Source organism: Musca domestica, unplaced genomic scaffold (genome assembly GCF_030504385.1).
Source record: "Musca domestica strain aabys unplaced genomic scaffold, Musca_domestica.polishedcontigs.V.1.1 12, whole genome shotgun sequence".
In the NCBI taxonomy this organism is placed as follows: domain Eukaryota; kingdom Metazoa; phylum Arthropoda; class Insecta; order Diptera; family Muscidae; genus Musca; species Musca domestica.
The window spans coordinates 1,950,602-1,971,154 of record NW_026712155.1 but is presented as its reverse complement, the minus strand read 5'-3'; the positions used below and the strand labels follow the sequence as shown (position 1 = coordinate 1,971,154).

The 20,553-nt window shown below is 35.1% G+C and overlaps 3 protein-coding genes and 1 long non-coding RNA gene across 22 annotated transcripts in view; 3 read left to right on the top strand and 1 right to left on the bottom strand.

Moving 5' to 3' along the window:
* LOC101898358 (tropomyosin-2) overlaps positions 1-744 on the top strand; it is a 28,959-nt gene extending 28,215 nt beyond the window's left edge. For 13 of the 18 annotated variants that reach the window (XM_020035890.2, XM_005181027.4, XM_020035891.2 and 10 more), the window contains one exon: positions 106-564. Coding sequence is in view for 9 of the 18 variants with exons in the window: in XM_005181027.4 (XP_005181084.1) it covers positions 106-191 (86 nt within the window). In the remaining 9 variants the exon portion in view is untranslated. Of the gene's footprint in view, positions 1-105; positions 565-606 lie in introns of those variants that run through there. The other 5 variants (XM_059118059.1, XM_011293200.3, XM_011293199.3 and 2 more) reach the window with 1 other exon arrangement.
* Positions 745-5,111: 4,367 nt separating this feature from the next.
* Positions 5,112-5,655, bottom strand: LOC131800610 (uncharacterized). Its single transcript, XR_009341466.1, has 2 exons — positions 5,496-5,655; positions 5,112-5,437 (listed from the first exon to the last, which is right to left on the bottom strand). It is a non-coding gene; the product is annotated as an uncharacterized LOC131800610 (long non-coding RNA).
* Positions 5,656-8,449: 2,794 nt separating this feature from the next.
* On the top strand, positions 8,450-14,401 carry LOC101897741 (tropomyosin-2). Of its 2 annotated transcripts, none has more exons than XM_005181011.4 (5): positions 8,450-8,608; positions 11,291-11,720; positions 11,796-12,015; positions 12,089-12,266; positions 13,953-14,401. In XM_005181011.4, the coding sequence occupies exons 2-5, from the start codon at positions 11,347-11,349 to the stop codon at positions 14,033-14,035; spliced, it is 855 nt and encodes a 284-aa protein (XP_005181068.1). In that variant the 5' UTR covers positions 8,450-8,608; positions 11,291-11,346; the 3' UTR covers positions 14,036-14,401. The 2 variants fall into 2 exon arrangements, with proteins under 2 accessions (XP_005181068.1, XP_005181069.1); XM_005181012.4 differs by lacking the exon at positions 13,953-14,401 and adding an exon at positions 12,456-12,627.
* A 2,647-nt stretch (positions 14,402-17,048) lies between these two features.
* Positions 17,049-20,456, top strand: LOC101898012 (uncharacterized). The gene is made up of 3 exons (XM_005181013.4): positions 17,049-18,175; positions 19,066-19,667; positions 19,739-20,456. Exons 1-3 carry the CDS (start codon positions 17,838-17,840, stop codon positions 20,335-20,337), a joined length of 1,539 nt encoding a protein of 512 aa, XP_005181070.2. The 5' UTR covers positions 17,049-17,837; the 3' UTR covers positions 20,338-20,456.
* Positions 20,457-20,553: the final 97 nt, after the last annotated feature.

The window sequence follows — 20,553 nt, the reverse complement described above, 5'->3', positions numbered from 1 at the left end:
GTGAGGGAAATCATGTTTTTCTGTTCTTCCTATATTTTCCGACTTCTGTTTACTTATTTTATTATTTTTTATTTCTTTCTTTATTTTCTTAACCATAAAAAATAGACGACCTTGTCTTGGAAAAGGAAAGATACAAGGATATTGGAGACGATCTCGACACCGCCTTCGTCGAACTCATCCTCAAGGAATAATTTCGGAAACTTTAAGATGTCTAAATGCTCTGAGTCACCTGCGTATCGTGTGTCCTGTTTTGTAACGGCAGTGCAGTTTTGAATCGTAGACTTTAGAGCGTTTTTAGAACCCCCACCCCCCGTATTTAATAATTTATTTTTATTTGCACTTTTTGGATTTTGTTGTTTCAACTCAAACGATATTTTACTTTACACTTTATATGTGAATTAAAATGTAATAAAATCACCAGTACCATTATCAGCCAAGGATATACCCTCTGGTGTATATCGGAAATGTAATAAATCTTCTTTTTATTTTATTTTTTTAAACATACATACATACATAAAAGTATATAATAATAAACATTATACAATTTTGCATATCAAAAGAAAATGTTGGCGTTTTTACTCACGCATTTATTGCCTTTTATTGCAGAGGAAGTTAGCAAGAGCAAAGAGAAGTACAAAACAATTGCCCAAGAACTAGAATATGCCGAACTAAACAACTACTAACCAAGCAATCAGGCGCCGAGCGATCGTCCAATACACATTGAAAAGGACAAACACACACACACAACAATTCCTTTTTGGGAAAAGAAAAAAGTACTCATAACAAAAAAACAAATGTATTTAACAAAAATATGTATTTACAAAGGACAACGTTGCATTCCACATTTTTCCATAACAAAATACATGTATTTTACACATACACACATACATAAACAACTAACAATATCTGCCTACTAACGACAATTATACAGTACATTCATCATTTTAGCTTATCCCATTATAAGTTTACTTAAACCAGGTCCGACTGGTCCAAATCTTTCGACACACATACGTTAGACCCACCAACCCTTATATTCGTTTATGTACCGCTGCACCATCATTTGAGACATTCATACTCCTAAATCGTATCCCACAAATACCTACTCACCATTGAGATGTTTGCGTTAGCGATATATCGATCGTTCATTTGCCTTTTTTAGGATGAAAATACCAAAAAATTAATGTAATGTAACAATTTATAGCTTTTAATAAAGAAAATCATTTTTATTAGCGTATCATTTGGTTCACTTTTTACAAATAAACAGTATTTTTCTAAATAAACATTGTCTTTTATTTGGGTATTAAAAAAATGAAAAACATTAAGTTCGGCCGAACTTTTAATACCATCCACCTTAGGGTAAAGGAAACATTAGAACCCATTATGACCATCAAATACCAATTTTTAGAGATTTTCGTGGGGAAATGTGGCAAAAATCATCAAAATACCGAATATCAGGTCCGCTATGTGGGGCTATAAGTACAATGTTTTGCTAACGGAGCTAGAACCCATTAGGACCCACAAATATCAATTTTTAGACAAATCCGCGAAGAAATGTCGCAAAAATTATCAAAATGCAGTATGGCAAATGCCGTTATATGGGAGCTATACCAAAACGTGGACCAATACATACAATGTTTCGCCACCGAAGCTACAACCCATTATGACCAACAAATACCAATTTTTGACAAATATATAAATATATATACTTTATGGGGTCTACGACGATTATTTAGGGATGTTACAAACGGAATGACAAAGTTAATATACCCTCCTTCCAAGGTGGAAGGTATAAACAAGTAAAAAAGCTGAAAGTTCGACCGGGCCGAACTTTGAATACCCTCCACCATTAGATACAAATTTAACAATTTTCAAAAAATAAAATCCGTTAAAAATTCTGTTAAAATCTTAAAAATACCGAATGTAGCCGTATATTAGGGTCTATACGACGACTTGGACCTGCATAGGCAACTTTTGTCACAAGCTATTACAATATTCAAATGCGAAACTTGAAAAAAATTTGTTCATAATGTAGCGAAAATCATCAAAATAGCGAATATAGGGAGGTACCATGAGGGTTAAAAAAGGACGTGCGCGCACAATTTTCTGTCATAGGCTGTAGTATCCATTATGAACTTCAATGACAAAATTTGAAATAATTCTGGTTAATAATGTCGCTAAAATCATCAAAATACCGAATATTGGGGGTTCTGTTATATGGGGACTAGACGTAGACCTGCACAGAGAATTTTCTGTTTTACGCTGTATAGTATCTATTACGAACTTCAAATACCAAATTTGAAATAATTCCGGTAAATAATGTCGCTAAAATCATCAAAATACCGCGTATTGGGAGGTACCGTTATATGGGGGCTATACGAAGACGTGGACCTACATGACCCATTTTCAATACCAAAAGTCCTGCAGACATAATACACATTTGAGTAAAATTTTATCAACCTACTTCATTTAGTTCGGAAGCTAGAGTGTTTTCCACAGACGGATAGACGTTGATAAATCGACATAGAATGTTATGCTGATCAAGAATATATATATATACTCTATGGGGTCTAAAATGTATATTTCGAGGTGTTACAAACGGAATGACAAACTTAATATACCCTCCAAACTATGGTGGAGGGTATAAAACAATATAACAACATAATTCAATGTATATCATTTAACAGTTTAATCCCATGGGCTTCTTATTGAGTAAAATATCTGAAATTCGGTATGAGGCCCTTTTTTGGACGTAGACTGTACAACTGGGAAATATGCACGCCAAGTGCTGGAGTACAATTTGTGATATTTTCGAATTTAGGTTAAGTAGACCTCCTTCCAGAAAAAAAAATCAATTGTATTGGCTAAAAATTCGACCTGTGCTCTTAATACAGGTGAACATGCATAAATTCACTCAGAAAGAGATTTAAAGGGTTGAGCCTTTGTGGGGGAGATACCAGATGGATGAGCTGATATATTCTATCTTTACATCGGACCTTGGGTTAATAAAAATATTGTGATGTGTGTAATTTGGACACTTACTTCAAATTCTATAACAGTTATAATTATTTATTACCTGAGCTAGCTCTGATGCTAATATTAAGATTCGGAAAGTTGGAACAAAATCGGAACATCCTTTCTCTTTCTGTGTAGTAAATTATTTTCATTGAAAATATTGACATTTTGTGGGGGTACCAGAAGGGGTTTGACAATAATATTACGATGTACCAAGTTTGGACCAATCGGATACAATAAATAGGTAACATAATATGTCTAACGAGACTGGCGTTATATCCGTTTAATTTGATTGGGAAATAAATTTTGAAGGAATATAAATGGCAATATAACGGGTTTAAAAAGTCCACAATTGAATCCCGTTGATAGGGTCGTTATCTGTGAGAATATATATTGTGATTTAACATTTAAAAACGTCAAAGTTAATATAACTAAGTTTATTTTCAAATGGTTGTCAAAAGTAGTCTTCCTGTCCTATTTGGGCCTTGATTTAATCCGAGCATTCCACATCGTAATATTTGTTTCTCTCTTACAATGCAAAATATCAGCCAACTATTTTGGTTACTTCTTCACGAAGGGGCACGCTTTCAAAAAATGTAAGATTAGTTGTTATATCCTCCACCATACAGAGTATGGAGGGTATATTATGTTCGTCATTCTGTTTGAAACTCATCGAAATAATAATTTTCAGACCCAAGAAAGTATATGTATGCTTGATCAGCGTAAAATTCTAAGACGACTTAGCCCTGCCCATCCGCCCATACGTAGTAATTACGCCACAGTCAAAACGAATAAAGATAGGAAGCTATAGGTTGGCCGGTCAATTTCGAAGATGGGTCATATCGGTCCCCATATAACGGTACCGCACGACACACACACACACACACACACACACATATATATATATATATATATATATATATATATAGGTTTTTAAAATTTGGATGTTAAGAAGTACTTTAGATGAAAGGTTTACTAACCTATTTTCCCAGTTTTGTTTTAGGATTTGTAAGCTGAGTGTATACTTCTGTGTTTTTATGAGAGAAAAACATTGTTTTCGAAAATCTGGACCGATTGTACCAGATCGGAAACTCTCTTCGGGAGTTATAATGTGCAGATACGGACGTATTTTAGATTTTGTCCAGAGTGGTATTTAGTTGTTGGGATGCCATACTATTTTTACTCTTTCAGAATAGTCAAATCCCTTCATTTTTTATACCCTCCACCATTCTATGGAAGGTATATAAACTTTTTCATTCCGTTTGTAACTCTTCGAAATATTTATAATAGACCCTACAAAGTATATATATTCTGGATCGGCGTAAAATTCTAAGACGATCTAGCGATGTCCGTCTGTCTGTTGTTATCACACTATCTTTCGAAAAATTTAGATAGAAGGCTAAACATGTATGGTTAACCAGTAGTCAGGTTAAGTTCGTAAATGGGGCATTTTTTTGTATGCAGGTCCACGTTATCATATAGCCCCCATATAACGGTACCTCCCGATATTCGATATTTTCATGATTTCAGCGACATTATTTAGCGAAATTATTTCAAATTTCGTATTTGAAGTTCGTAATGGGTACCACAGCCTATGACAAACATTTTTTTATGCACATCCAAGTCTTCCTATACCCCCATATGACGGTACCTCCAAATACTCGGTATTTTTATGACATTGTTCACCGGAATTGTAACAAATTTCGTATTTAAAGTTCGTAATGGGTACTACAGCCTATGAAAAAAAATCGTATGTAGGTTAACGTTTCCGTATACCCCCCATATAACGGTACATCCCGATATTCGGTATTTTAATGGTTTTAGCAACATTATTCACCGGAATTGTTTCAAAATTGGAATTGGAAATTCGTCTTCAAGTTTTTTTGAAAGTTTTCAAGTTCCTTCCAAATGGTGGAGGGTATTAATAGTTCGGCCCGGCCAAACAAACCTGCTTTTTTACTTGTTTATAAAGACTTTTAATTAATTTAATTAAGACAAATTTCAATGTTCACCAATTGTTCAGAACGAGCCACCAATCCTCCACAGTTCCCTCGATTTTGTTTGCTACAACAAAAACCCTTACTATAAAACGATCTGTGTTGGGATACGGTATTTGTTTTATTGTTTCATAATATTTTCATTTTTTTTTTATTTATAATTTGGTGTGGTCTCCTAGAAGAACAAAAATGTTAAACACTATGTTCGTCCGCCTGGTTGATGTGCCAGAGAATATCCGATTTCCTCCAGAGTTAGCACGTCGTAATATTTCTATTAAACTTAGATCGAGTTCCACACACAAATAACCCCCAATAAAAAAAACAAATATCTCATAGAACATAAGAGGAGTATTCCTCGTAGTATTTGTGTGACAATATCGTCCCACTGCTTCCGGAACCTACACCTCCATATTTCAAAAATGATTTTCCTACAAATTTTAACATTACAATATTTCGGCCAGCATGTAGAAATTAGATATGTAGTACCTCCCAACCAAGAGGTCAACACTTTAACACAAAAACATACGGGTGAGATGAAAAATGCAACCAATTTCAGACTGCTGTCATTTCTTAGCCACTCGTCCGACAGCTGTTAAAATTATTCCAGTGACAGCTCATTATATTATTTACAAGCGTACTAAAGTACTTTGGTGAGAATTTTCCGGAAAAAAGTTATTCGTGATGGAATTCAAGCGTGATAGTGGGATTTCTTTATATTTGGCTGGAAAACCACAAGTGGCTATCGTCAGAGCTCTCCAGCATTTAAATGTGAATAAATCGTAAGTGTCTCGTGCCATAGCTCGTTACCGTGATACTGGTAGCGTACCCCAAAGTCAAGTAAGTGGACGGAAGAAAACAGCAACATCAGCAGAAATGGTTCGAAAGGTGAAGAAGCGACTTGATTGAAACCCGCGTCGCAGTGGCCGAAAAATGACTTGTGAGTTGAACATATCGCAATATTCCATTCGCCAAATATTGAAAAAATACCATTAAAATTCCAAAAAGTGCAAGAACTTACGCCGCAACAGAATGAAAATAGACTCAAAAGAGCTAAAGAGTTGCTTCGCTTGGCCGAAAATGGTGAACTGCGAATTTGGTTTTCTCCGATGAGAAAACATTTGTTGTCCAGCAGTTTGTGAACAAACAAAATGATCGTGTTTTCTTGCCAAAGAGGTCAGCTGAAAATGTGCACCTTCGGTTGACCATCAGAACTCAAGCGCCGGCCATGGTGATGGTGTGGCCCGCCACAACAGCCGATGGTTGCTCTCCGCTCGTATTAATCGATCATGGCATCAGAATAAATACCGAATTTTATCTCAAAATATTTTAGAGGATGCATTAAAGCCTTGGGCACACAGACATTCCAGCGGGACTCAGCATCATTACACTCAGCACACACCACCCAAGAAAGGTTACAACATGAAGTTCCTCGCTTCATTTCCAGCGTACATTGGCTACCAACTTCTCCGGATACCCATCCGCTGGACTATTGTGTCTGGAAATCAAGGTTGGCACTAAAAAATACGAAAGTGTCGATCACCTCAAACAAGCGCTTCGCCGGGAATGAGGTCCTAGTTCGTGCTAAAGGTGACCAATTCGAACAAATTTAAAATTATTATAAAATTTGATGCTATTTCCAACATTTTTTTTCTTTCATTCAATAAAATTTAAGATATCTAAAAATTATAGCGTTTGACTTTGTTGCATTTTTTTTAACTCACCCACATCTAATAATTTAGTTAAAATTTTATCGGTAGTATGGGAAGAAAATAGAATTAAGTGTGAGAATACATAAAACGCTTTTTTGCCTGGCTTGAGTCATCGGCTGGATTCTTCATAAAACGTCAACGGAGCGTAGGGTATATATTATGGACCGACGTTGAACTAAGTCAACCTAGAGCTCCTTTGTTCCTCTACGAAGAAGCCAGTCAGAAAAGCGTTTTACGTCTTTTCACTTTTACTTTTGTTAGATTCTATTCAAATTTTCACTCTAAGATTTTGAGTTTTAAATCCAACGATTTTTGGTCGTTCAGTTCTTTTTAACTTCTTTCCAATTTCGTTCAAAATTTTATTATTCCACTCTTATATTATGTTGTTGTTATTATTAAGTAGCAAAATTCTTAAAAACCGAGAATGGCAATATTTTTTATTAACGAATAGGAGAGAAACTGACATTTCAAAACTGTAATAATTTTGTTAAGCAAATTGCACAGATATTGGTCAAAATATTTTCGTGATATTTAAAACAAAAGGCATTAGTATTCGATTCATTTTGAACAATTTCCACACTTTTCAGCTCAAGGATATACATTGTGCATACATACAGATGTATGTGGGTTTTGTATAGAAATTCTCCAGTGTCACGCATATACATACACATGTGTATATATGTACAAACATATATTTTTTTTGCGGATTATGATTACGTATTACCCTTAATTGGTGGAATATGTTAAAATTTGTATACATTCGTTGTTGTTGCTGTTTTCTTTTTCAAACAACCACCCACATTATTCGATGAATATAAAAATTCTATGATAAAATTTGGAAAACACCCACCAACACAAATTTAGATCAAATTTCCAAATAGTATATTTTTGATATAAACATTTGTAAGACGCCCTGCCACATTAGTTTTAGCTACAGCTGAACGAATCCATTCTATTTTTTTTTCTCAAATTCATTTTTGTTCAAATAATTCTTGTAACTTTTTACAATGTGAGAAAAAAACAAGAAGATTTTACAAAATGACCTAAATTTTCAGTTGGTTTAGTTTTTTTTTTTCGTAGTGAAATATCTCTATGTTTATGTGTGTGTCTCTGAATGAGGCGTAAAATTGAAAACTTTTGCTCCAAACAGAAAAAAGAAGAAGAAGAAGATGATGAACAAATACTTCAAATACTAAATAGACTGGCTAAATTTTTTTCTAATAGAAATTTCAAAACTTATACACACAATATTGATCTATTTTTAAAATCATAGATACACACGGAATATTTAGAATGAAAAGCAGACGTAGAGATCGCGATGAGATGAGATGAAATGACATGACATCGAGCGAGAGAGAGCACATAAATATGTTGAGGAGAGTGTGCGAGGATCTTCTAAATAAGAATAAGAACGTCCAAAAGAAAGAAGGTAACACTCACATGGACATTTTGCGGCATGTGTGTGGGTATATGTATACATGCATGAGTATGTATATTTGGACTCACAAACACAATGACATGTCTGTGCACAACAGCAGGAAAATGAGTAGTTGCAGTGGGAAATTTTTGGTATTATGGGCACCTTGTGGGATTTATAAATTGCTATTAGAATGCCGATGAATATACACACAGACATGCATATGTGTAGCGGAAAAATAGGCGAGAGATCGAGAGAGAGTGAGAGATCGAAATAAAAATTAGGGGGAAATTTATTTTTTTATTTAAAATATCAAAACAAAATTATTTTTGTATTTGTGTGAAGATTTTCAAACAAAAAAATCGTGTGTAGGTAAACTTTTTTGCGCGACCGGGGCTTTGTGTGGTCGAAAAGTTGGTCTGCATCAGTGTTCTCGGGGTTTCGACAGCGTATAGTGTGTTTGGAACGCTAAGGTTAGTCGCTGTTTTTCACTTACAAAAAGAAAAAAAAATAAGGATATTCATACTCAATAAGAAGAGGAAATATAACCGTAATAATAATTTTGTGAAAAATTAAAAAAAAAAAAAAAAAAAAACAAAAACTGAAAAATATAAAATAAATAAATTCAAAGATGCGAGTGTTTTAAAATAACGAAAAATATTTCAAATTATTTTGTAGATTTTTTTGAAAAAAAAAAAAAAAATGAAATCAAAAACTGTGAATAAAATAGAAAATGACTGAATGTGTAAAAATGTGTGTGTGTGTGCGTTAGAGTGCGTTTCATGACATAATAAACTTTCGAGAAGAACAAATGAAAATAATTCATTTCAAATTGGAAAAAATGAAATTCAAATAATATTATTAACTACTGTCGCATTTCGGAAAAATACATCACCTGCTGATATTTCTATCACTTACAAATAAGGAATTTGTAACCGAATCGCTTTTCTGAATATTGCTTTTTGAAAGTTCATACCTACCTACATGCTTATATTTCGGCTGAAAGTAATGATGTCAGTGTGTTTAAGACAAATACAAAAGCGACAGCAAAAGCAACAACAACAGTATAATTTGCACAACTACATTGAGAGGCAACATGAAAATACACACGCACACACACACATACATACATACATTCAACACATTCACAGATGCACAAATTATTATTATGCCAAGAGTCTTGGGGAAATTCATAAAATTCCCCATACCTAGGCGTTGAATGAGCTTTTTCTCGTTCTCTATTCAGCCTTGAGTCGAAAGCCATCCACCCACCCACCACTAATCAAAAAATGAAAAATTCAAACAGACACAGATTTCCCTACAAATAACCTTTTTACCATCAGAAAGCTCATGAAATGCAAAAAAATAGCATTTTAAATAAAATATCACTAAAATCATATTTGTACAGTATTTTTCTATTACAATTAGAATGCTTAACATTGGAAATATTTACTATTTTTAACATATTATTATATAGTTATGAAAATTAATTCAAATATTTAATTGTTTTTGAGTGGGTGTTTGGAAAATTTTCAAAATTACAAAAAAATATCTATTAAGAAAATGATCATTAAAATTTTTATATGATAAGTTTGAAAAAAAAAATTAAAAATAATTTAAATACAATTAAAGTTAAAGAAAACTGTACAAATGATAAAATAATATAATTTTGTACAGATTTCTTTATCTAATTCACATTAACGAGTCTATATCTGCTTTATCATAACGATGAGATTTGATGATTTCTTTTATTTGAAACTAGAACATCCATGGATCATTGCTCAACGTCATCGCTCGAATCGAAAAATTTTTTAAAACTGATTTCCAAAGATTCAGAGACAGTCTGATATTTTGAAACTTTCTGCATAAATATAGACATATACATGATCATAAACACACCTACGCACGTTTATATACATATATATACGTAGTGCTAAGTGCTGCAAAAATGAGGCAATACAAAGCTTAAATTTCATACATAGCCAAAATATTTTCCAAATTAATTTTTTTCTCCGTGTGGAGGAGTTATTTTTATAACAACGAGCTTTCACGAAGGTACCGAATTATTATAGAGATCGTTCGCCAGAATTGATGTGCATATGTATGGGTGAACTTGTGTTTGTGTGTGTGTGTTTCATTCACCGACATTCATTGTTGTGCCGAGGCAAATGCGTGGGCAAGCCACGAAGCTTTTATGATTCGTGAAATGTATAATGGATGCCACGTAACTTTGTTTATTTCAAATACACACACACGCACACACACACAGACACAATGACAGCCAATAAAACTTTTTCACCGCCCACCTACCCATAATTCACCTAAATAGGAAGCATTCGATTGCTTCATATTCTGAACTCGAACTAATTTTTGTTAATGAGAGAAGGATAGCCAGAAGAATTTTCAAAAAAAAATGTATAATAGGTATATTTACCTAGACTTGCATATGCATGGAATGTCTAACACTGTTTTTGGAAAAGTTTTTCATCAACAATGGCCAATCGGAACAAAGTTTTCTAGCTAATTTTAACAATGCGTCCCAAAACCCAGACCCCTCTAATTAGTCACTAATAAAACTGATGCTCACTTCGAACGACTTAGCAAAATTTACTGCGTAAATACATGTATGTCGATTTTGAAAGATTCTCATTAAAACTACTCTCAAGTTTTGGAATTTTTATTATTCTCTCAATACTTGTTGGGCGTATTGCAAACTTAGTGCGATAAACTTTATTAAGATGCAGACATTGTTTTTTTTTTCTTTTGTATTGCTATACAAACTTTAATATATTTAAAATAGCCAGAACTATAAATTAATCATACATTTATACTAAAAGATATATTTAATAAGGTATTAGAGACAATCAGTTTTACGTTTTTTTCTATAATTTTGATAAAATCAAATTCCAATCTTTAATTTCTTCAATTTAATCTTTAAAATCCCAAAACAAATTTTTGGGGATATTCGTAAAATCTGCATTGACTTTTAACCATTTCTTTGGAAGAACCCGAATATCTTCGCTTTACAATTACAACAATGTTGTTATTGTAAAATTCTTAGTTCTTCCAATTCATGCATTTACCATTGCCCAAATCGAACGTGTTAATCATTGAATCTCTTTGGTTTCATTTTTTCCTTTCTTTCTTTCTTACAGTGTATATCTTCTTTTTCTCCTTCCTGCCGTAGTAGCTTAAACAACAAAACACAAACATGGATGCCATCAAGAAGAAGATGCAAGCGATGAAGCTTGAAAAGGATAACGCCATTGACAAGGCCGATACCTGTGAAAATCAAGCTAAAGACGCCAATGCTCGTTGCGAAAAATTGAATGAAGAAGTTCGCGATTTGGAAAAGAAGTTGGTCCAAGTTGAAGCCGATTTGGTTTCATCCAAGGAACAATTGGAAAAGGCCAATCATGAATTGGAAGAGAAGGAAAAATTGTTGACCGCCACCGAATCTGAGGTAGCCACCTTGAATCGCAAGGTCCAACAAATTGAGGAAGATTTGGAAAAATCTGAAGAACGCTCAACCAGCGCCCAACAAAAGTTGTTGGAAGCTTCTCAAGCTGCTGATGAAAACAACCGGTAAGTGGACCAGTACAACGCACATACACACACGCATACCTATTATAATGTCTTCCCCCCTTCCGCCGTGCGTAGTATGTGCCAAGTATTGGAGAACCGTTCCCAACAGGATGAGCAACGTATGGATCAATTGACCAACCAATTGAAGGAAGCCCGTATGTTGGCTGAAGATGCTGATACCAAATCCGATGAAGTATCCCGCAAGTTGGCCTTCGTTGAAGACGAGTTGGAAGTCGCTGAAGATCGTGTACGTTCCGGCGAAGCCAAGATCATGGAACTCGAAGAAGAATTGAAGGTAAGGAAGACCACTGAAGGGCAACCCCTCTGCAAGGCAGTACGGTAACGTCTCCTCTGTGTTTGTGTTGTAGGTTGTCGGTAACTCTTTGAAATCTTTGGAAGTATCCGAAGAAAAGGCCAACCAACGTGTCGAGGAATTCAAGCGTGAAATGAAGACCTTGACCGTTAAATTGAAGGAAGCCGAACAACGTGCCGAACACGCTGAGAAGCACGTCAAGCGTCTCCAGAAGGAAGTCGACAGGCTAGAAGGTATGTTTATGTCAATATCCAGCTACCCCCTACCTAACACTTGTATCAAAGGATGGAAAAGACTGAACGCTTCAAATGTTCACTAACCCATAGTTGATTTATTTATTTTGTAAATATTTTTTTATTTTTTATTTTAATATGCTCTGCTTCTTAATAATATTAAAACAACAACAATAATGCTTCTTACAGACCGTCTCTTCCAAGAAAAAGAAAAATACAAAGCAATCTGCGACGATTTGGACTCCACCTTCGCCGAACTTACTGGATATTAAATTTATTCAAATATTCACACCAAACACACAGACACAACACACACACGCACACTTACACTCAACAAAATATGTTCCAAAAGGAAAACAAACGAATTCTTCACACGAACCCCACACTGCCCCTCTAACAGCTCAAGCAGCGATTTGTGGGAACACTCTTTCTTTTTAATTTTGTAAAAAGTTATTCTCACGATCGTCGTTACGTTGTTTCTTTTTTTTTTTTGTATTGGAGTGACATTATAACGGACTCCCGTTTCTGTAAAACAAAACACAGGTCCCCCCATGTAAAATACCTCCTTGGTCCAATCGAACAACGCCATCACCACTTCAACCTGAAATAAAACACATTGTGTGCTTTCTAACCACGCCCAACACCCATTTTATTCTGCGAGTGTATTCTATGTACAGTTGAACACAGAACACACACACACACACACACTCACACGTACACCAAATACACTGTAAAAAATGACAAATAACAGCGTTTATTATAAGAATATAAAAATCGACCTGCCTACGTTTCTTGTAAAAACAAACCACAAACAAAAGCTAAGTCAGCAACCGAATGAGGTGATTAAATTCGACATTCGAATTTTGAAACTGTTTTGTAAGCCTATTTACCTATAACTTGTTGAGTTCGATTTTGTATTATGTTTTTGTGTGGCATGTGATGGATGAACTTGACTCCAAGCTCCAAGGATAAACTATTCTCTGCACCACCCAGACTGGCACAGACTCCCACACCCACACCCACACCCACATACATGCACATGCACAGACAGACACAAATACACCGTCCGACACAAGATGCACGCTGCACAATTTATCGTGCTAAGAACTTGATGTTGGATTTTTGTACGTTTTTCCTTTTTTCTCAAGTCATAAATGCTCGTAATCACTCGCCGTTCTTTGATCTCACGAAATACTGGCAATGTTGAGTGGACAATAAGTCAGTCATTGCCATGTACTATCTATCCTTCATACCAAAGCCATGCTCCTTCACGGCTGACATTTAAACGTTCTGTGCTGCTAAATCCAAAAATATACTCAGACACCCACCCACTCTCTCCCCATACATTTTCTTTAAAATACACACACATATATATGCGTCATTTATTTCGTTGGAACATTTCTTCAAGTGTATGTGTGACTGATTAGTGTTGTGTTGATTCGCACCGTTACACCGAGCAAAAAGACTCGTCTCATATTTCCGACTATCTAACTGCACCACTGGCACATTGACACCTTATGTGTGTGTATGTGCGTGTTTTTATTTTTCTTTTAATTTCTTTTCTTGTCACACCTGTTGTTGTCTACTGTTGTTCTATCACCTAAGTTTGTTTTTTGTTCTGTTACTTTTCGCCCTTTCTAATCTGAAAATATCTGTTTTTCTTTTGTTTTCTTTCCAAAAACCTAGATGAATTGGGCATCAACAAGGACAGATACAAGTCTTTGGCCGATGAAATGGACTCCACATTCGCCGAATTGGCCGGTTATTAAACGAAATTTGTTGGTCTCTCTGTAATATGTTTTCCATCTTGTAAAAAAAAAAAATAATAAAATTATACAAAAAGAACCGAATCCTAACACCATCATCATTCAGATACCACCGTGCAGACATGACCGCCCGCACACATACACACACGCACACAACCAACTCTCCTCGCTACTTTCTATTCGATTGCCGTTCCGGGGCTGGATAGAAGGCAGCTCGTCAGATGTTGTGCTTAGAACATACTACCTGCATATGAACATAAACTATATCTAATTGTTAAAGCAAATGCCAAAATATCGATAATAAACTTTTATTTTTCTTTGGAAAAACCTTTATTTATATATAAATTAATAAAAGAAAACTATTTAATTTTTTAATTAAAAAAAAAACAAACAAACAAACCAAACCCGAGTGCGATGTTTCGAATTGATGAATGCAACTTAAGTTGTAGGCGAATTGAAATTAGTGCGGAAGGTAGGCATTAATACATTCTCATATTTTACCCTGAGACTTGAGAATTTGAGGTAAGAGAGAGAGAGAGAGAGAGTCCAAAAATGATCTAAGGATACACCTGCACTATCTCCATTGAATACTTCATTATTTTCGTGGAATATTTCAAGAAAACAGGGGCTTTTCCAAAAAAACGTACCTTAATAAATATTGACGTTTTCTCTCCGGTAATACATTAACGCCGTTTTCATAAAAACAGGTCAGAATACTTCGAAACAACGTAATATTTCAATTTCATTTAGCTGATTACGACGATTACATTCGAAATTATTTTAGGTACTAAAATTACTAATTAGGAGATTTAGGAGAAACAATAACAAGTAAAAAGTCATTAAGTTCGACAGGAAATTCTAACACCCTGCACCATTTGGTAAAAAAGAAACATTTGTATGCAAATGTATCTGGATTCAAACGTGTTCCACTTTGAACTACAGAATCCAGTAAAATGGGTAGGATAATGATTGGAGCCGTTCTATAGAAAATAAATTGACAAATGTATTCTACAACGATTGTAATCTATTGCGAGTCTTAAATACCAAATTTTGCATAATTTCGTGAGTAAATGTGACTAGGACCAATATGGACTATGTTTTGACGCCAGTTGTAGACCCCATTATGAAGTACAAATATACAAATCTGAAAATCAGAAAATGTGGCTTAAATCGTCATAATGCCGAATTCCGATGGAACCGTTACAAATACCAATTGTTAGACAAATTCGTAGAAAAATGTGGGTAATGCCATCTTAATACAGAATATCGGGAGGTACTGTTATACGGGGGCTATACGAAAACGGGAACCTATATGTACAATGTTCCTCCATATGAGTTACAATCTATTACGGACTACAAATACCTTTTTTAGACAAATCCGTTGAATAATGTGAGAAAAGTCATAAAAATACCGCATGTCGGGAGGTATCCTTTTATGGGGACTATACGAAAACGTGGACCTATACAGGGTGATACAAAAGACGCCATAATTTTTAAATTTTTTTAATTTTATCGAATGAAGGCAAAAAATGCCGAAAATAGTATCAAATTTTAGAAGAAGTTTAGATTTGTTCGAATTGGTTACCTTTGGCACGAATTATGGCCTTCAAACGGCCAATGAAACCGTCACACGTTGCCCGAATGTTGCTCTGTGGTATTTCGGCCCATTTCCGGCGAAGCGCTTGCTTGAGGTGATCGACACTTTGGTATTTTTTAGTGCTAACCTTGTTTCCCAAAATACTCCAGACACGATAGTCCAACGGATTGGTGTCCTGCAATTTTGGTGGTCATTTGATTTTGGTGGTGATTTGATTTTGGTGGTCACTGATTTTGTAACCATTCTTGGTTGGCGCGTGTTGAGTGCGATGGTGCCGAGTCCTGTTGGAAAGTTCAAGGTCTGCGGCCAAAATGTTTGCGTGCCCAAGGCTTTAATACACCATCCAAAATATTTTAGTGATAATATTCGGCATTTATTCTGATACCACGGTCGATTAATACGAGCGGAGAGCAACCATCGGCTGTTATGGGGCCCCACACCATCACCATGGCCGGCCCTTGAGTTCTGGTGGCCAACCGAAGGTGCACATTTTCAGCTGACCTCTTTGGCTGTTTACTTGCCAAATCATTTTTTTTGTTTACAAACTGCTGGACAACGAATGTTTTCTCATCGGAGAAAACCAAATTCGGCAGTTCACATCTTTCGCCTTTTAAAGCAACTCTTGGGTTTATATATATATATATATATATATATATATATATATATATATATATATATATATATATATATATATATATATACAAGAATATTTAAAAATTATGTTTAATATTTGTAATTGATACTTAATCAATAAGGTTCTGCTTGAAGCGTTGACGTAACATTTGAAAGCATATTAATTATACGCACCAACAAAACAATATTAGAAATATGTATGCAGCATAAATATTACTTTTTTCGAAGAATCCCTTCATTTCCCAAATAAAACTTTAGTCAAACAAACATTTTTTTTAATTTTAAATTATTTGCATATTTTAGCATTTGATCAAACTGTTGACTTATGAAGCTTCATTGTATTTACCAATGGGGGTATCCAATGCGTCACCAATTTCAATGAAGCCTCAAATTGACCTTGGCTTATTCGTACACCAAGTGCCATTGTATATGTGTAGGTGTGCGGCGAGAGGCTGTTCAAGTAAAACACTTGTATCCGAAAACCAAAATGTGATAATAACACATGTTTGAACGAATTCAATTGTGAAGAATGTCCGACCTTTTTTAAATCCACTACATCATTATATACTATGTGATGTGGGCTTTCAGTGAAACTAAGGGAAATCTAAACTGAACCGTTTTTTGGGATAATACAAAGTGTCTGAGTCAACCCTACTTAAATGCTTAAACAACTCGGTTGCCATCGAACCTGTTTTAATATTCATTAAATCTTTGTTCAATGTCTTATTAAGGTGCTATTGTAAAAGTGACCAAAGTTATTAAATATGGTTAAATTGTTATTATTTCGAATGCGAAATTAAGGACAATACTGCATTAAACAAAATTTTTGAACAAATATTCACTCGATTTTCAACTGCAAATTTCCTGCAGATATCGATGTTCACATATATACATACATATGCACACAAATAGGTAGATATTAGATGTTTGCAACTGCTGAACGGGTAGCTAAGATTTAATTTGGTATTTTAATTTTAAGCGAAAAATTATTAATAAAATCGAAAACAAAATCAAATCAATTAAAAATGGTAGTCTCTGGAATATCTCATTTCTCCAAACACTCCTTAACGCTGCAAAGTAAAATATCTGCTTAGTATTGCCGACACTCACCTCATTCACCTTGAGGGCTTGAGTCAAATTAAGAGATAACAAATTAACGAAAACGCAATTCTTCGAATATGAATAAAGCATCCGACGCGTCGGAGAAAGTTACATTTTCGCATCGATCCAAACTCTACACACAGAGCCAACATAACCATTGGTTACAACAAACCAGCTAGACCAAAAACAAAACAAACACTCACCTGATGTCCAAATGGGCATGCGTGCAGCAGTTTATTACGAGCCGCGGAGAGCAACAGACACGACATCGAAGTGGAGACGCACGAAACAATATTCGGATTCAAATTGTTTTTGCATTTAATAACAAAAAATAAATAAACAGAGATCGAAAGTCGGAAAAATGCAAAGTGCATTGTAGGAAAATCAATTGTTTTTTTATTTGTTAATAAGTTGTTAATACACACAAATCAACTGCACCGGGCAGAGCATAACTAGACAACATTCAACATAAAAATGAAAGTGTGTAAAATAAAGAGATTCCTTAATCCAAAGCCACCAGTGTCGTCGTATAGCAGTCACACACGCCGCCTCGGGCTGTACACTAACAATAGCACCGCTTACATTTGCGCGTTATGGTGTTGTTGTGCGATATTGTTTACCAGTCTAACCCATTCGGTATTATGCAATAATGTAAATGAAGGCAATGATGGTGAAAACATTTCGTCAACGACAGCGGCGGCTACCACAAAATACGCCAATGAATCAGCGTCACTAACGAATGCACACGAGCTATTGCTCGAAGATTCCTCGGATATGGTATGGTCCCAGGTTTTAGAGGACTATGTATACAGGTAGGTTTAGACAAAGAAAACAAGTAGGGAAAGTGTTTCAGAAGTTGAAGGATTTGCTCATCTTCAAAACTTCAACTATTTTGAATTCCAATTTGCTATAACATTACTCGACTAGGAATATGACATATCGGTGTATTTTTCATATATTTATTTAATTTATTTATTTATTATTTTTTTGAGTTAAATTCATGGCATATTCACAGAAGGTAGATCCAAGGCCTTGGGTAGAACAAATACAATAAATACAATTTTTACATTTTTTAAATTTTATTGAATGAAAGCAAAAAATGTCGGAAATAGCATCAAATTTTAGAATAACTTTAGATTTGTTCGAATTGGTCACCTTTGGAACAAATTATGACCTTCAAACGGCCAATGAAACCGTCACACGCGAAGCGCTTGCTTGAGTTGATTTAGTGCCTCTTAGATGTCCAAGGTCTGCGGCCAAAATGTTTGCGTGCCCAAGGCTTTTATACACCCTCCAGAATATTTTCGCAATAATATTCGTCATTTATTCTGATGCACGGCCAAAGGAAGCAACTCTTTAGCTCTTTTGAGTCTATTTTTTTCTGCTGCGGTGTAAGTTCTTGCACTTTTTGGATTTTCAATAGTTTTACCCCAAGTTCATTTTTAAATATAACAGTCTAGCTGAATAATGTATAAATCTATTTTTATAGTGCGGCAATATTTTGCCAATGGAAAAACTTTGTGCAAAAAACCTTGAAGTGTCGTAAAAAAGTCCAGAAGTATGAATAATGCCAAATGACATCCACTTCTGTTGAATAATTCCATATTTTTTTGGTGAACCCGGTTGTCGGGGATTTTAATATATTTTCTTTAAAACTTGAAGGCCATAAATAAAACAACAATTTTCTTATTTATTTTTTCAGTCAAAGTTCCAGACGCCGCGAATCTAAGGATCTTCCATTTTTCAGTGAAATGAATGGATATGGAGGTTCACCTTCACCGCCATATCAAATGATGATGAATCCTGGCATGGGACCCAATCCACCAAATCCCCAACCACCCATTAATTATCATTCTTCGGCATACAAGAGGCCAGCGTCGAATGTTTTCATAAACAAGCGTATCGGAGAGGCTGGTGTCGAGTTGGAACCACACAAAAGAGCACCTTTGCAGGTGGTGAATCCTCAATTTCGACCAATGACAAACCAAATGATACAACAGCAACAACAACAGCCGCCAGGATTTCTGCAGCAACTTTTCGGCGGCACAGCCCCCAGCGGTAACATGCAATTACCACCAACATCTCCTGCTCAGCAGCAGCAGCAACAACACCGGCCACTTCCTTTGCAACAGCACAATGTTCGAGGAGGACCTCCGCAGACATTTAGAGCAGTGTCGGAGAACGATCTATATTTATTGGGTGCCATAGAAAAACTAGTATATCGTGTGGATTATTTGGAGAGCAGAGTACGGAGGACTGAACAATTGATTTACTATCTTATGGCCGGGAACAAACAGCAAGAAGGTAAAAGACAACATTGAAACTAGTTTATGTTGCAAGAAGATCAAATCTGTATTTTAATTCTTCTTTTTTAGTTCGAGATCCTTGTCCCGCCAACTTCACCCGGATCAGCGACAATTGTTATTACATTAACAGCTATCAACAAGTGAATTGGAAAACGGCAAACTCAGCCTGCAAAGCTTTGAACGCACATTTGGCTGAATTCGAAAAGATATCAGAAAATGAGGAAATTATGGCTTACCTTTTGAATCAGCCCAATCATCGGGGTCGTGATTATTGGTTGGGTGGTCTAAATCCCGGACTAATTTGGATTTGGTCGAATTCGGCTAAGCCCGTTAATCCCAATATGAATTTAACCTCAATAGCGATGTCACATAAAGAAGGCATCACCACCCCCACCAAGGACAGTGAGACCGAATCCAATACAATTGACGTGGACAGCGACAAAGAAGACAAAGGAGCTGAAAATAAAAATGAGTCAATTCTAAATAATACCCTTGAAATACCCGGCCAAGGCAGATGTTTAAGATTAGCCTATAACAGTGCAAAGCACGCATATAACTACCACGGGCAGGAATGCACAACTAGACAGAGCTATATTTGTGAGCACGAAGACAAAACACTAGACAATAAGTTGAAAAAAATTGCTAGGGACTTAAAACTGTTTGATTAATGTATTTATCTAGCCATCTATTTTATTTTATTTTACATTTACAGTCATGTACATATACATACTATATGAGAATCTATATCTATATTATGATACATAAAGTCTACTATATATATCTCTAATTTATACTAAATCATATTAATAAATTTTATATACATAATTATTGCATTTCCGAATTCTTAAATTTATTCGATTTTCAAAATATTAGATTTAGATTTT